The sequence below is a fragment of the Xenopus tropicalis genome, chromosome 4 (genome assembly GCF_000004195.4).
Source record: "Xenopus tropicalis strain Nigerian chromosome 4, UCB_Xtro_10.0, whole genome shotgun sequence".
NCBI classification, from domain to species: Eukaryota; Metazoa; Chordata; class Amphibia; order Anura; family Pipidae; genus Xenopus; species Xenopus tropicalis.
Window position 1 is genome coordinate 126,050,815 of NC_030680.2, and position 18,215 is coordinate 126,069,029.

Sequence of the window (18,215 nt, forward strand, 5' to 3'; positions counted from 1 at the left end):
CATTCCCCTGCTGGAAAGATCATGTAGAAGCTGATAAAATTAAGTAAATAGATCCCAATATAAACAGCTTATGTTACTCTATAATAAGCAATTCACATAAATAGTTACAATAAACAATGTGCTAATAAGTCAGTTCATTGGGGGAAGTGGAATTTATTTTGGGGCTCAGTGGAGTTTGTCTCTGCAAAGCTTCTCTGCATTGTCTTTTGTGTGATACTTAAGTTTCTAGGCAAGTTACGTAGTTTTCTAAGCAGTTTTAGCAGAAGATACAGCAATTGCCTAAGATTCACTGTAACTTTCTATGTATCTTACACAATTTGATAAATTACATTTCTAATACATTGTTTAGGAAAAGGGAGCGCACACCTATGTATTTCCTGTATTTTGCTGTCAATCAAAATGTTTGTTTTATTGTGATAGGACATGGATAGAACCTTGGAAATATAATTTTTTTTGTCACAACAGAAATAGGCTTTACATCCCTTATTAGCACTTACAGGGAAACAGCAATGTGGGCTTTTTATTTTTAAATCAAGCTAACGTTTAAGTAGCTTGCCCTTCCTTATATGTGCATGTCTACAGCACCACCTTGTGTATACTTTTAGAAACATGGTATTACAAATTGTATTAATCTATTCTACAGTACAGCGCACATAAGTAGCGCTTCATAAATAAAGATATACATACGAACATTCAAACGGTTTTATTAAAATAATAAATACAAAGTATAAATACAAATAAATAACCTTGGTACAGTTGCAATAAGTTAACAAATTCAAATAATAACAAAATGCATATCTGTTACATGTCATTTAGAAGTGCATCTCGCTCCAAATGTATTGTGTTCCATAAAAATGTTGTAAGAAATGCCGTATGGGGGACCTGGGTTGACCTGCCTAATACCTGCTTGTACTTGAGTCATTCCTGGCCATGGTGTGATTTGTGCCTTTGCCTCATTCTTTTTTATCTTTATTGTTAATCTTTTTGTTTGAAAAATAAAATCTTATAAAAAAAAGTTGTAAGAAAATCAATTATTAATAATAGTTCATCTAGAAATAGGGTATACATTTTAATTTAAATTCTCTCTCCTCATTTTGGGTACTGCATCTACAATTTGGAATTTCAGTTAATGTCTCCCATGTTTTTTTTTCATATCAGTAATTTAGCCATAGTTCCACTGTGTTCACTCTTAATCTCACTCTTGCCGACCTTTCTATTGGGCTCCCAGAAATATCCAATAGGCCAAATAGCTATAACTCCCAAATTTCACCCTACCAGTCATGTTGGCCCCACCCACTGGTGTGAGCCCCAATAGGGGCAATTTCAGTGCAACTTCTCTAGGGAGATGGTTTTAGGCCCTTGGTCTTTCCTAGAGGAAAGATTGTTTTGCTTCTGTTTAATCCATTTTTATCAATTCTATTGCAGATTTGTTTTCCCAAATCCTCTCACCATTCTAGGAGTCTGTCTAGTATGTATATACTGACTTGGGTATTTCATCACATAAATAGCTGAACTAGTAGTCGATGAATAGCGTTCAGAGATAAAAATGGTTCTATAGGTATAGGATCTATTGCTTGGGATTGGGACCCTGTGTTTTCCAGATATGGGATCTGTCTGTAAATTTGATCTGCACACCTTTGCTAAAAATTATTTAAACATAAAATAAACCCAATAAGATTGTTTTGCAGAGAAGCTCTGGCCTTCAGAGCTTTCTAGATAGGTTTCCACATAATGGATCCCCTACCTTTACCATTCCATGGGTAAAAAATGATTTCCCTTTTCTGGACATTGGAACAGAAGTTACAGACAACATGAGTAGGCACCTTTTTGCAGGACACAATGCCATTTTTCTCGGTCCTTCTCCAAAACCCACACCTGCCTTCACCGGGATTCAACCAATTGCCCTTTTGATAATTTTATTATTTTTTTTGTTTAAATAATTTATATATACTACATTTCCTTTCAGAATCCCCCAGTGTTTCCTAATGACCGGCTTCATTGATTAACTAATATTTTGGGGGCAATGGAGTTCCCAGATCTTTTTTAGTCAAAATCCATATCCTGTTAAGTTTCTTTTGTTTAAAAATAAGGTTTGTAGAATGTTATCGGCTTATAAATGTTTGTGTACCAAAGGGTGCTGTTCAACTCCATGGTCATCTCTTTATCAATGAACATAAAGTAGTTCCACTGTAATATAACCTAAAGACTTTTCAATTAGAAAAAAAAATTGAGCTCCATTCAGGGTTTCATCAATCCTGAGTTAAATACGCAAAAATTTTGCTGTACTCGACTAAATTGCCAATGTTGTAAACTAGGGGTGGCCAGACGTTTTCATTCTGTGGTCGACTGATGAGTGGGGAATGCGGAAGTGCGGTGTGAATGCGTACGTACGAGACACAGCATACATACGCATTCACTCAGCACTGCCGCAGCCCCGGCTTCATCGGGGCGTATTGGCCATCCCTGTTGTAAACAGTCTATTTTGTTGAAAGCCCTAGGGGACATCACATTATAATGAAATTTTAGTACAAAAACACTAACCTTTTTGTATTGTTATTTTTTTTTACACATCTTTCTGTTTACTCCCCATTTCACCCATTGATAAATACCCTTCTAAAAATCCCATAAGGAATGAATAGAAAATAAGTGAATTTTTTTGTGGTGAGCTCTAATCTCACACTTTGATAAATCTGCCACTTAGTTTGTCATTCATATTGTTGCCTGGTTGCTAGGATAAGGGCATGTCGTCCCAAAATATAATTTGTATACATGATATTAAAAGTTATTCTATTTAATAGGAAGAGCCCTACTGACTTGGGGTTAGCTGGATCAACCAATACACTAGCATTAAGGCATTTGTGCTAATGATGCCTAAGGGCAAGGGAACACTAAGCAGTTTGATTGTTTTCCTCCACAGGTATCTTTTATAGACGTGGAAGAAAGTGGATCCACTCTCATGTGCACACCCCTCTAGCTACATTAACGGCCCAGTGTCCAGCACTGCCTGGGGCCCCCCACCCCAATTGCAACATTAAACCTCCACCCTCTGCGTGCCACACTTACTCCATGCAGCCGCAATGCAGGGAGGTGTGCCAGCACATGCAGTTGGCGAAACTGTGTCGGTGGGGGTTGTGGGGCCACCAAGTTTTTACCCGCTGCCCTGCTGGCCCAGTCCAACTCTGCTTGTGTCAGGCTGTTTGAAGCTACATGAAGTGCATATCAGCATCAAAACACAAATATATGCATTGTTGCATCCATATCTGCTCCATGTAGCTCCACACAGGCCAATGCCAGATCTGTCAATGGAGATAGGTGTATAGGAGTGGATCTGATTTCCTCTACATCTATTAAAACATCTGCAGATGAAATCCGTCAATCTGCTTAGTGTGCCCTTGCCCTACAAGTTGCTTTATTTCATTTACACTATTGCATTAGCTGCTATGATAAAAATTATTCTGATGGCATCATGTACCACAGCACTGTGTCAGTACTGAACCATCTTGCAAGCCTAGGTGCAAATGTCTCTTCCATTTGTTGCAATTTGTTGGCAATTTCATTAGTTACAGCCTCCAAAAATAACAAGAGGCATCAGCAAGGGTCAGTTATGAATAGAGAACCTGTGGTGGGTGGAGAGGTGATTGGGCACTGGTATTACTCTTTTTTTACATGTTAAGTGATAGCTTCTGTGATAACAAAGTATTTCTATTGTTTATTATTTGAAACGTATATGCTTGACTTTTCCATCTCTTGGAAGGGCTGTTTTATACTGAGAACAAATATCAATTACAGTTTGTGATCTTACCATGAGTATAACATGTTGTACTTATGCCTCACTTGGAAATATGTTCTAACTCATAGCAAGCATATCACTTTTATCCAGAATGCTTGGAACATGTGGTTTTCCGGATAAGAGAAATTTCCATAATTTGGATGGAAAAATCATTTAATCAATAAATAAACCCTATAGGATTGTTTTACCCCCAATAAGGATTAATTACAATTTCATTGGGATCAAGTACAAGGTACTGTTTTATTTTAACAGAGAAAAAGGAAATCATTTGTAAAAACTGGAGTTATTTGATTAAAATGGAGTCTATGGGAGATGACCTTTACATAATTCAGAGCTTTCTGTATAAGGGGGTTCCAGATAATGTATCCCATACCTGTCCAACTGTTGCCTCTGTGTGTGCAATTTACAGTTACACTGATGTGGATTTTATCATAGGTTTTTTTTTAGAATTGTGTGGTTACTGTGTAAAATTTTTCATAAACTTTTTTTCTCCATCATTTTAGTTTTTTGTGAAACCATTTCTTCTAGGCGTTATACTTTAGATTAGAATATTGTGTTTGTACCTAAGAGGATGTAGGGGATATTGTACTTTCAATGGGCCTTTTAAAATTTTGGTTTCAGTATGTACAGTATGTCCCTAAAACAGATGGGCACAGAATGTCAAAATAGCTTGGGCCTTTATGCAACATTTTTATTTACAAAACTGTGGTTTAATGTTTGTTATTGTTTTACCTACAGTTGAAACTGTAGCAACAAAATTATAAGCGTATGTTATTATGTCTTGTTTGCCTTTAATGTTTGATATCATTTCCCATTTTCTGTTCAGTAGGTATCATTGTAAATATTTAGTCCAGGGATTTAGATTCCCCAGTATTTGCCAACATTAGTGTTAGGCCTGTTATCATTCTCATTCCCTTCCCTATGACATCACTAGGAGAGGTTACCATAGTAACATAGTCACAGGCTGGCTGAAAGTAGGTCATTATGACATCACAATAAGATCACACACAGCTGTAAACAAACTCTGTACAATCTGTTCATTTTGTGCTTTTCAGTTGAAGGTGCTACACGTGCCTTTGCTGAAAGCACAAAATAAAGTGCAACATCTGAAACAATGGTAACTATTCTATTTTGTTAATAGAATCATTTTGGCTTATTTTGCATATATAAAGAAAATGCAGTTATCAGAAATTTTTTAGTATACATTAATTACATATTTTTAGTGGCTGCAAATTAAAGATTCTAAAAAAAATAATTACATATTTAACCAGTGTTCTTTTTTCTGGATTCTTTTTATTAATTAAGCCTATAATTTATATTTCCCATTAAATGCCAAAGTTAATGTTTAAATTCTAATCTGGCTTAAAGTAAGTTACCATTATGGCATCACAGGCATCTAGCTATAGTTAACCCTACACTGTCTGCTCAGTTTGTGTTAGATCAAGGTGCTGGAAGCACCTCAGCTGTTAACTACAAAAAAAAACCTCAGAATTTTAATTCCAATATCTATTTAATTTGAAATATAAAAAAGTAAAGGTGAATGACTGCTTTATATATTAATACTGTGTTATGTAAGGGGTACAGTATTAAATATTATTATTTAAGCCAGGAATTTCAATTTCCCAGTATTTGCTAACATTAGACCTGTTATCATTCTCAAGGCAATTTTCCAAAATACATTAATTATATGTCTCAATGGTTTTTAAGTAATTATATTTTAGTTCAGACCCTTCCGTATATAGTTTTTATTCTTACATTCAAAGAATGACAGAACAAGAAAATCTTAAATTAACAAACTATGTTGATTTAGGCCCATCATTTAGATGCACATAATAAACAGTTTGGTCATTTCCCTGTGGTACCAACCTGTAAATTATATCCTTATAAACGGTCCTTAGTATATAATCAGATCTTAGTGGTGTAAATTCTGTCACATGACTCACTAAAACTTGTATATTATAATAAATAAAGTACCCCCCTGTTGTAAAATATGAGGATATTAGAAGGCCTTTGGCTTCATGCTTTTATATGGTCATGGAACTCCTTGGTGACTTATAATATCCCTATATTTTACAATAGGGGGCACTTTATTCACTATATTATATTGATTCATTATAATAAAAACTTAGGAGCAAGAAGCATATATCTCAAGATAGACTATTATTTTAGCACAAGGAAATGTAATTCTATCTGGTTATGGATACTTTTTTTACTTGTACTTTTTCACTTTCCCTTTTTGCAGAAAATTTATAAATTCAACATGAATCCAATGAAGATACTTTACATATATTTAATCAAGTGCATCATTATAATAGGATTTTGCCTACCTTTAATCCATCCTGCATCTGGTAAGTAGTGAGTTGACCATTGCAGTTAATGACAAATTGTCTAATCTGATTTCTAAAATATATTTTGGGTGCAGATTTTTGTCTTTACAAATTCCACCTCTTTTATATCAGCTCTAACTTCCTGTTATTATAAGTGGGAGGTCTATTTTGGGAATATAAAATAGCCCAATTCCCTACTAGGACGCGCAGAGATCAACCTTTATAAATGTATAATCTATATAGACAAGCACATTACAAAACAAAGATGATAAAATTCTAGTATCCAATAAAAGATACAGATAGTGACAATAGTAAATTATGCATGCAACGCAGTTGTAAGAGATCTAACATAAACCTCGCCCCAACACAATGGGGCACACTGGCAAATTTGTACCTGGGCAATTTACAAGTGCTACCAGGTGAAAAGTGCTTTTTGTTTTAGGAAAATGTGATGGTGCTGTAAAATGGAAGGGATAAATGCAGTATAAATTATGCCATTTGGGTGGGAAACTGTGTCCAACTTATATACATTATAGGAAAATGTAGTGTTTGTATATAATAATTAGATGTGCTAAAACAAGGAGAGGAGTGTTATGGCAATGAAATGAGATATTAATGCTGCTGGATGTATAAGGAACAAGTTTTGGACTAGTTGGGTTGTGGGTATTAGACAACAGATGCAGCGGCTGTGAGCATTTGCACTTACCCCTATTTGTTTTTGCAGCGGCACATAAACATGGAGTCAAAGGAAATAAAGCTCAAATGAATGAAAGTAAATTGGAGGAAAATACAATCAATGCAAATGGAGCCATCCCCTGCAGTTATTGCAAATATAAAGTATATATTATAGCAATAGCTGCTATGCTAACAATTGCATTGCCAGGAGCAGCTGGATGGTAAGTCTTTTCTCTTAATCTAACACATTATTTATCCACATATATATATTTATATACAGCCAGCCAGAAGCGCGGGGTCATAATGCCCCCAAAATTCTTAATTACTCTATTCCTTTAAAGGAACAGTAACACTAAAAAATGAAAGTGTATAAAAGTAACTAAAATATAATGTGCTGCTGCCCTGCACATGTAAACCTTGTGTGTTTACTTCAGAAAGTCTACTATAATTTATATAAATAAGCTGCTATGTAGCCATGGAGGCAGCCATTCAAAGGAGAAAAGGCACAGGCACATAGCAGATAACAGATAAAACACCATTGTATTCTACAGAGCTTATCTGTTATCTGCTATGTAACCTGTGCCTTTTCTCCTTTTTTCCAGCTTGAATGGCTGCCCCCATGGCCACACAGCAGCTTATTATATAAATTATAGTAGTGTTACTGTAGCAAACACACCAGTTTTACCAGTGCAGGGCAACAGTGCATTATATTTTTATTACTTTAAAGCTTTTTCATTTTTTGGTGTTACTGTTCCTTTAACTGTGGGCGAGGTGCCTGTGAGGCACAAATAATCACTTTTCTAGATTTAACTATAATAACAGGGCTGGGAGTTCTTTATGTGCTGCTAATTGAAGTAGAACTATATATTCTGAATATTAAGTTAAACATATCATTTGTATCCTAGTAAGATATACCTATAAATCTATTTAAATTGGCATACTAGCATGTATGGGTGCCTTTGGTTTCTGTGTAACACAGTTCCTCATACAAACTAGGGGTAAGGCCTGGAACTGAGAAAACTACATGTTTGCTTTATGAGTTAATCCAGTGGCACCTGTTATTTAAAAATATTTTTTTCACAAAAAGGGTTTTCATTATGAAAAAGTGTTTAAATATAGGCTATTGTTTGGGAGACCTACATTTTTTATAGGTTTAATTTCCCTTTAAGTGTAATGGTTTTTTTTTCACTATATGTAAATATTTTGATGGCATTATTGATATGTTAGGAGAACTACTGGGTTAGGCTCGTTGTTCTGTCAGTTACAGGTATTTGTTTAAAAGAAGGGGGTTGGATTTATAACGACTCTTTTAATATGAAATATTTTAATCACAAAAAGTGGTCTCAGGAATCACAGTAAATACATGTAACTGCTGTGCTAGGGAATTAGCTCACTGCTATGTCAGGGCTGTAACTATATATACCCAGCCCCCACCCCGACATTCACACCAATTGCCCCTCTTTTGCTTCCTCATGAAACCACACTGAATGCAGATTTTGGGGGCAGGAAGGTGGGATTGCAGACTGTTCCTTACCAGACCCCCTTTTCCATGCTTTCCCCACAACTACAGGGTCAACTGCCCCTATAGTTATGCCATTGGCTATATCAATATATTAGCTGGGCTGATTGTGTGATAAGGATCACTATGTGAACTTTAATCTAAGAAACTTTCCCCTTCCCTTGTGCAGGTATCTCTATTACAGAATGAAGAAAAAGAATGAAATCAGTGATGAAGAAAAGGCAATAGAAGAATCACAGCCTGAGACCTTTATAGCCAGAATGAGTTTGTGGCTCTCCGCACTCAGGCCCCTCTTTGATAAACTGATGAAGATAATAGGGGAATTACAACTAAAGACCTATATGTCTAAAATAACGATATGGTTATCTACAAACTGTACTCTAGAGATGCTCAGCCTTCTCTATGCTAAACTGAGGAAGAAGAAGACAATCTATGATGAAGAAAAGGCAATAGAGAAGTCCCAGCCTAAGGCCGCTAAACCTAAAACTACTAAAAGGTTTGTAACCTGGAACTAACCATTTTGTTTCCCTTAAAGGAGAACTAAAGCTATAATCACCGGGGAACAGGGGAAAATGTCAGACACTCCCCCAGTAATTATCATGGGCTGGAGCTCCTGTTAGCAGAAAACTGCAAAGGCCCAGGGCATTTTTGTATAAGCTCATTTGCTGCAATCTTCTTCCTCTTCTGTCTTCTTTTCTCCGGGCCCTTGCAGGTGCATGTGCAGTGAAAATGCTGCCCTTTACTTAAATGTACATGCACCTTCCCAGACCCGAACAAAGAGAAGACAAAAGAAGCCATAGGAGATACACAATGGTTGAAGATGGTGACAAACTACAGAAGAACCCCAGGCTGGTGCTCCTGTATGCTAGAAACTGCATAGGGCCTTCTGTAAAAGTATCAGGAAGTGATTATAAATCATTGGGGGGTGCCTTACATTTTGCCACCCCTCAGGGATTATACCATTTGTTCTCCTTTAAGGCGTTGTTAAGTTTATTTTCTGTTGAGCAAAAGGTATAAGCACACAGCTTTTAGTTTACAGAGAATGATTCCTTGCATATAAGTGGCAGTTGCCAAATATTAGTACGTGAAAAAATTACCATGTAACCATTTAACAGGGATATAGGAATATTAGTAGCAGTAACTTACAGAGTGAAAAGCTATGAGCTATTATAGATATAATTAGGCATAGAAGGGATATCCTGTGCTAACTTGCTTTACTACAATCAGACTTTTTGTTTTATTATAACCTAGTACTATGGTTACTATACTTTTCATTGCTTTGATTTAACTTTTTAACATTACCTGCCAATTACACACACACACATTTATACACAATCCTAAGACTGGACAAAACCTGTGCTTGCTTATTCTTCCATATTCACAAGCAATGTTTATGTGTATTCTTTAGAACACTGGATTTATATTTATTGTCTGTTACCTTTATATGTTTGTTCAGGGATAAGCCTGGCACAGGCAAAAAGATGGCCAAGGCTGATGAGAAACTGAAAGATGAAACCAGTGTGACAGGAAAGTACGTTTGCATAACTTACATTTTCATATATACAGTAATTATTATTGTAAAATAACTATTAGGCCAGTGGGACACACACTAGTCAAGCATCCAGTTTCAGCTGTGACAAAACAGCCTTTTTAGGATTGTTTGGCTACAATTTAATAAGACATTTATCCTTTCATTTTAATACCCCCTCCCTGTTACTGTAAGCTTTCCATTGTGGCTTATTCTGCAACTTTATCTGAAACAAACATACAATAGATTATCTAGCAATTATATCTAGGTAACACCAAATAAAAAGGCAGTTCCATAACTGTTTATTCCTTCTCTTTGTTCAGGAAAATAGTCAAGAAGACAAAGAAGAAGAAGAAGGCTCCTGTGACTAAATCTGTGGGGAAGGCAATTGAAGTGCCTTCCATAAAACAATCTACAGATAAGCCAGTGAAATCTGGGCAAAGCCCACAAATACTAGCAATTCCTGAAGAGTAAGTCTCTTTTCTGAAGTTAGGAATGTTCTTATTGCAAACATACAATAGATTATCTAGCAATTATATCTAGGTAACACCAAATAAAAAGGCAGTTCCATAACTGTTTATTTCTTTTCTTTGTTCAGGAAAATAGTCAAGAAGAAAAAGAAGAAGAAGGCTCCTGTGACTAAATCTGTGGGGAAGGCAATTGAAGCGCCTTCTATAAAACAATCTACAGATGAGCCAGTAAAATCTGTGCAAAGCCCACAAATACTAGCAATTCCTAAAGAGTAAGTCTCTTTTCTGAAGTTAGGAATGTTTCTTATTGCAAACATACAATAGATTATCTAGCAATTATATCTAGCTAACACCAAATAAAAAGGCAGTTCTCTTAACTGTTTATTTCTTCTCTTTGTTCAGGAAAATAGTCAAGAAGAAAAAGAAAAAGACGACTCCTGTGACTAAATCTGTGGGGAAGGCAATTGAAGTGCCTTCCATAAAACAAGCTACAGATGAGCCAGTGAAATCTGCGCAAAGCCCACAAATACTAGCAATTCCTAAAGGGTAAGTCTCTTTTCTGAAGTTAGGAATGTTCTTATTGCAAACATACAATAGATATAGCAATTATATCTAGGCAACACCAAATGAAAAGGCAGTTCCATAACTGTTTATTCCTTCTCTTTGTTCAGGAAAAAAGTGGAGAAGACGAAAAAGAAGGCGGCTCCTGTGACTAAATCTGTGGGGAAGGCAACTGAAACTCCTTCCATGAAACAATGGAAAGATGAGGAATCCCCACAAATACTTGCAATTATTAATGGGTAAGTCTCTTTTCTGAAGTTAGGATTGTTTCTCATTGTACTATGTTGTTAAACTGCTCAAAACAGTGACAATCCATTAAAATCTATTCCTTTCCTGACTGTCAGGATTCCTGATAGGTTATAGCAGATAACCATTGTTGATGTATGGCATATTTGATAGAAGTGTTAAGTGTAATGCGTGATCCCTGCATCCTCTTCTTTTAGATAATGGTTTTGGAGGCGCATTAATTAATTTATATAATGGTTTTGGAGGTGTCCTTACTTCAGAAACCATGCACTTACAAATATGCTTCATTGGCCTCCCTCTCTCTAGAAAAAAAAATTCACACCCAGTGAAAAAAAAATGTAAATAAAAGACCTTGTCTTACCCAATCTTTTAATTTCTTGTAACCCAAACTTTTCATTTCTTTTGTTTAGAAAACTTTGTTACACCAGTATAGCTAATTTATGCAGAGACCCACCAATGTTTGTACCAGTCTGTATTTTCGCGGCAGAACAGGGACCTGTGGAACCAGTCGGAATTTTATCGACAGAACAGGTACCTGCGGAACCAGCCAGTATTTTACCGACGGAACAGGAACCTGCAGAACCAGTCAGTATTTTACTGACGGAACAGGAACCTGCGGAACAAGCCAGTATTTTATCGACAGAACAGGGACCTACGGAACCAGTCAGTATTTTAGCGACGGAACCGGAATCATTGGCAGCAGTCAATGTTTTATCTACAGAAGAGATACATGTTCCAGCAGAAAAAGTTGTATCTGTGGAACATGTGGAATCAGACATGGTCTCCATGCAACCAGTTATTCCAGAGTTTGAACAACCTTTCATGGAAAGCCAGAAAGAGACTCCTTCTACATATAAGAGGTACAATTGTTAAGCTTAAACCTAAAAGCCTAAATCATTGGTTAACATCATTGTTCTAGCCTGCACTTTATCAGAGTATTTAGTTAAGCAGAGTTTTTCTTTTAGCAGCTTGAAACAAATGATTTGGGATTTTTAATAAGGGTGAAACAAGATTGGAGTTGGGGTCATGGATGCCTTGGGTTGTGTGACTGGAATGAAAGCTATATTTATATTTTTTAATTTACATTTTTATGGGATCAACTGTAATAATTGGAATTCAGGGTCAGACTGGGCCGCCGGGATACCCAGACCCAATCCCTGTTACCGCTTCCCCACCCGAGGATGTTGGGTGGGTGGCAGGGGCCCCTGCGGTGGGTTAGGAGGGTGCGGTAGCGTGCCTCAGGGGGGTGCGGGAACCAGGGGGCAGCAGCCATGGTAGGCCTTGCACCCCCAATTCCCTGTTGGAATTTGTTTAGGAAATACACAGTTCTACCTTTGTTGAAATAACTGCTTTTCATTTTTACACTCATATTACTAAACTTTCACCATCATTTTGATTCTTACTTTACATTTCTATTGATTGTCCAGAATAACAGTTTTGAGATGGATAGAGGAGATCACAGATGATGAAGCATCTACTGACTAAGTGAATGAATTCCAGAAATAGATACCTGTGGATATTAACCCTAACACGTGAGTTGTTCTAAACCTGCACTGTTTAACTGGATTAATAATAGTTTATTTTAATACTATTAAAGCACATACATTACAAACTAGAATGATCATTTATTTTAAAGATTTTAAACGAATACTTATATTTATTTACTTCTTTTGTGGTGATAATTAATTAATAATGGGTTCCAATACTACTGGCACCAATAGGATCTCACAATAGCTGCAACTTCAGGATTACATCTATTACATTTAAAAATACTAAAGCTTCAGCAAATGTTTGAGAGACCCCAGAGGGCAACACTTAAATTATCTTTAAACCACCCTAATGATAAATGTGAAAATGTCCTTGATTTATTGCAATAGTGTTGCAAATCAATTCCATTAACAATGTGGTAAACTATTTATCAACATTCAAAATCAAAACCTTGATTCAAAAAAATTGGCATTTAAAAGCTGGCGTGTTCATATAGAAGTCATTGAAATGAAGGTTAGAATGTGATTTCAAACATGTCATTCTTAAAAGACACAATTGAGATTTTCAAGTTGATGACTTTTTTCAAATTTAAAAATCTGAATATTTGAATGTTCTTTAATCTGCCCTTAACGGTTACTGTTAGCTTACTTTGTAATTTACAGAATAATGGCAAAGGTTGGATAAATGTAGTCTGAAATATTAATTCTGGCTTTTTAACATTTCTACAGGAAAAATGAATTCAAAGTTTAGTTGTGGGGGACAAGGACTGGAACGGGGATGACGCATCTGAATGAGGTCCGACTTTAAAGAGAACCTGTCAGGTTAGAAGTTATTGGTAACTGAAAACTGACAGGTTCTCTTTAAATGAACATCCGAGCAGCAAAATATCCACAAATTTCTATATCTGCCTCTGAAACGTGTCCCCCGATGCTGACCCGTTCCCTCCAGTCAGAGAGTGAGGCCTATCTTGGGCCTGTGAGGAAGTAAGCCTGCTGTCCAACACCATGGCCAGAAGACTGCAACACCAGCTGTACCACCCAGCAAGCCACGAGTGAGACAGCGATGGAGGGGTGAATCCCTCAGGATCCCCCTGCCCAATCTGTACCTTAATGCAACTATTTTGTCAAACAAATCTTAACTTGTTAATCTTAATTTAACATTTTTAGTAGGTTTCCTTAGAATGGATATCACTGATTGCAATGTTCTGTTGATCTGGATCCATTACCTGAGGAATGTTACACTAAAAATGTACTGAGAATGTTCCTACAAATCATAATAAATGGACAATAATCAAAAGTACCAAAGTAAAAATACAGTGTTCTTTTTAGACAATTTATGAGTGTTAGGGTCATAATTATACAGACAATAGTGGTTATAACTCCACTACAGCCCAGCAATACACAAGAGCCACATGAGAGTAAACTGAAGTGCAAGTCTCTTTGTTCTTTTTATAACCCCTGCTCTCTTGCCAAGCCTCTGTGGCTCTACCTCATATTTTAAATGTAAATATCAATGCGCTCCATGACACGCTGTTCCTTTGCAAAGGCAGACCAATAGCCAGACAAAATGCAGTAGTAGCCCTTATGCATCTCACATTCTTCTTTCATTATTACGTAGCTTGGTAAGACATTCCCTTCTCCTGAAACTGCAATAGTTACATCAGGGAAAAAAATATCTTGTAATTTTCTAGTTGTTTCAAGTCCTTACGCTCCTGGGTATTATAAAGTTGAGTTCTGATTACTGAATGAAATTTACAGCGACAAATATGAATATATCTTAATGCTTATTTGAGCCTTAAGTTTTACTGTAAAAACTACAGTAATTGAAAAAAAAAGATTGTACATCAGTAACAGCAGCTCAAGCAGGGGTGACTATAGCTGTCGAACATTAGCAAACCAAACAATTACATATAAGAAAAGTGCAGAAGTTTCCCAGAATCATGGTTTGTTGTCACAGCCATCGCCTCTCCCCAGTGTGGCTGTTGGGCAACAGTAATCTACAGATTTACTCTCCCTGTCTTGCCCTTCTGTAACCATCTTTATCTGGATCATGGTTTCCACTCTTTTTACATATAGTTGCTGCTTTGTGGGTTCTTATTAAGTGTTCTGCCCCGGGCATTTTCCCAGTTCTCACCCTAATGCCAGCTCTCATCCAGCAAAAATAGTTTTTGTGTTATCATCACTTGAGTATATCCTTCAGTTAAAGTAAGTTACTCTCCTACAGGACCATACTCTGTTTGCCATTACCGCCATTAGTTGTTTATACTGTTGCTGAAGCTTCTGAAGGACAAATGGAACCTGTTCAATAAGAATTGGTATTAATTTACTATCTCTTTTGGCAATAAGAATTTTATCTTCCTAATCCAGCCCAGTAATGGAACTAAGACCATGGTCAAGATTTAAGACATATTGATATGACAAATACAATATAAAAACTGCCTATGATAAAAGCAAATATGTACCAAGCTCAGAGGGCTAAGTGGGGCTATGTCTTTTCTTATCCTTGTTTGGTAGCTGCTCTGGTGGTGGCTCTTTAGGCGCCTCTGCTGTTCTCTCCACATCTGTAAAGGAACTAAAAAAAAAAAAAAAAAAGATATTGCTAGTTGCCACAGCTCAACATAAGTCAGAAACACAGGCAATTCTTAGACATTAGAGGATGAATATAGAACTTTTTTGGTGAGACCCCAACAAATTATTGTTGAGATGGTTGTTATCAGCTGAAGGAGGAAAGTAAATTGCATCCACATTTATACACTTCTGCACATGACTCTGCCTACATTTCACAGATTTTAGTACAAAATCACAAAGCAAAATACTTCTCATAATATTTTTAATCCAGTACTATGCTACCTGTAAATTTGATATAGGACCCAGATCTATCTGTAGCTTCTTCTACCCTAAAGCTATTTTGACCCAGCAAATAAACAGGCTGAATTTCTTTTACAGGGTGTTTCTAATGCTGACTGACACAGAAAGAATGTAGGAAAAGCAGTCTGCTTAGTCAGTATAGGCTGAGCTATTTGTTTAATATTGTAGGGAGTTAAAATGGTTGTAAACTGTTTTTAGTTATCCAATCTAAAGCTGGCTATACTTGCCCATATTTCTTCAGGCAGCTGTTCTAAGGATTTTAAAACCAATGACATAGCATCTCCCCTGGAAACCCTTGACTCACACTGTGCACGCTCACTACCTGCCCCCATAATTCATTGCACTTACCTCGGCATTTGTCCATGACATGGTATAGTAAAATCAACAATAGAGAACATAATCCTGAGAAGAGAAACAGCAAGTCAGCAACTTGTTTTATCATTAGCCACATGAAGGTTTATGTGGGGCAAAGAATCCTCATAGTTTGTACAGTTATGTTCCACTCATTTAACACTTTCACTGCTGGCTGATTTTTCCATAAACAAATGGCAACTTCCAAACCAGGGTATACTTCCTGGAGGCGGGGTTTAAGGTGGCCATACATGTTACAATAATGATTTTTCCTGCGACCATAAGTTTGTCCACCCCACTAATGTTAACAGCTGAATTACCAGGCATGAAGGTAGAAACAATAGAATTTTACCCCATCCGATGATTTAGCATTAACCTACTGCCAATATTCTGGCGCCTTCAACGACACCCGTTCCAAATTTTCCACCCTAGCCGATTGGTGATATGGCCAATTTCCAAGGCTTTTGTCAATATTAGTCACCTTGTCAACCCACCATACATACACTGAATATCAGACAAAAGCTTGTTTTGTACGATAATATCAGTGCATGTATGGGCGTCTTAAGTTTGGCAATGTTTAGCTTACTTATGGCTGATAGCTGCAGAAAATTGTAATCAACAGCACAGTCAGCATACAAAGGCATACAAAGGTATTTTTATAAACTTTCAACACATTAAAATTGCATAGTTTATAAATGTTCTATTGCAGAATCTTACGTAAATACAACTGGAGGAGGTATGTCATTGAAGGAGGTAGGTCATTGACATCCAGTACAGTGATATTCACAGTAGCAATGGCACTGTAGCTGCGCTGGTACATGTCATAAGCTCTCACTTGCAAAGTGGTAAACGCCAACCCTGGTGTTTTCTCCAGATCCAGGTTATAAGCGGTCCGGATAGGAGATGTGCAATGTGATGTATGTTAGATTTTTAAAAATGCATTAGTAATTCCATTATTAGTGACATATTGATGGTACCTGATTCGATGTAATAGGCAGTTGTTGGTGTTATCATCTCATACACAATATTACTTGAACCTGTAGCCTGCATAACTGTGGCAAAATAATTTGGGCCTCCATTCTCTGTGATGGTAACTGCTTTCGATGCCATCCTAGATTATAAAGAAGATGCTTAAAGGACAAGAAAAGGCAAAGTCACTTGGTGGTGCCAAAATGTTAGGCACCCCCAAGTGACTTTGCCTTTCCTTCTCCTTTAAATACAGAAAAGCAATCTCTCAAATCTTGCCTAGCCAGGACAGAGAAAAGCCATGTGAAAGAATAATGTATTTCTGCAGTGTAAAAAACAGGTCTACATTTGGACATTTGTGTTTTTTAAAGGATTCTATCACCTTCCTCCAAAAGCCTTAGACTTAATGAGAGAAAGGGTAAATACAGCTTTATTAGTAGTGGATGCAGAAGATCTTTATAACACATAGGGGCTGATTCATGAAAGGCCGAAAAAGCTAGTGTTATTTTTAGCATGCTTTAAAAATATTATCAATTCTTATATTTTTAGAACTAACTATCGATTCACAAAAAGGCCACTTGTCTGACTTAAGAAGCGATTTTATTGTGGTTATTTTTCGTGCAATGCCATATTTTAAGCGATATTTTAAAGCATGCAATATGATTTCATAGCACCTAAGACACTCCACCACATATCCCAACTTTCGGCGAATGTCAGTTTCGGAAAAAATGACTCACTATGCCAGGAACAGCATGGCTTCTGTTAGTTAGTGGCTGCAGATAAGGCTCCAGTACCTCATACAGGCCATAGATTGCTGCTCTATTTAACCTATAGCGCCTCACTATTTCCTCCTCTGTTAATCCCTCTAGAGTTGATCTTTCCCTGAAAACTTAAGGATGCATCACTCTAGGACAATCACATACTTGATTCTCTTGTTCACATTCAAGAAAAAAATCAGACTGCAAACTCCACGTTGTCTTCACAAATGCTTACGAACCGCAATGTTGTTTAGTAACGGCCACTCCTAGGAGGTGTTAATATTCATAATAATTATTGCGATATTTTATGTTTATGCTAACGTTAACACTTAAAATATGTCTGTAAATTATGTGTTAGGACTATTTCTATTTGATAATTATCGCAATGCGATGGACATTGCACTTTGCGATAATTGAGATTTTTGCGTATGCGATATGACGCATGCAAAATGACTTTGATGAATCGTTACTTAATTAAACATAATTTTTTAACACATAAAACTATGCATTAAGTGATACCAACCTTTTGTGAATCAGCCCCTAACTGGTTTATTAAACATTTCTTCTCATAGCAGAAATATTCTTCCTCATACCTTAATAGCTCATAGTGTCTTCACATGCACAGGTTTGACTGGTGATTATAGATTTTCCACCATGCCTACATATTCT

General features: G+C 36.6%; 2 protein-coding genes across 6 annotated transcripts in view; one reads left to right on the forward strand and one right to left on the reverse strand.

Annotated features, from left to right (window-relative positions):
* The first annotated feature begins 6,037 nt into the window (after positions 1-6,037).
* Positions 6,038-13,903, forward strand: LOC105947714. Its single transcript, XM_031901122.1, has 11 exons — positions 6,038-6,138; positions 6,842-7,013; positions 8,481-8,807; positions 9,768-9,842; positions 10,163-10,309; positions 10,438-10,581; positions 10,712-10,855; positions 10,981-11,109; positions 11,527-11,976; positions 12,544-12,648; positions 13,333-13,903. The coding sequence occupies exons 1-10, from the start codon at positions 6,051-6,053 to the stop codon at positions 12,599-12,601; spliced, it is 1,734 nt and encodes a 577-aa protein (XP_031756982.1). The 5' UTR covers positions 6,038-6,050; the 3' UTR covers positions 12,602-12,648; positions 13,333-13,903.
* Positions 13,578-18,215, reverse strand: part of cdhr4 (cadherin related family member 4) — a 93,395-nt gene continuing 88,757 nt past the window's right edge. For 2 of the 5 annotated variants that reach the window (XM_031901116.1, XM_031901117.1), the window contains exons 20-21: positions 15,066-15,164; positions 13,578-14,901 (exon numbers count right to left, since the gene is read on the reverse strand). In XM_031901116.1, the coding sequence (XP_031756976.1) occupies positions 14,800-14,901; positions 15,066-15,164 (201 nt within the window). In that variant the 3' untranslated portion in view covers positions 13,578-14,799. Of the gene's footprint in view, positions 14,902-15,065; positions 15,176-18,215 lie in introns of those variants that run through there. The other 3 variants (XR_004222426.1, XM_031901120.1, XM_031901119.1) reach the window with 3 other exon arrangements.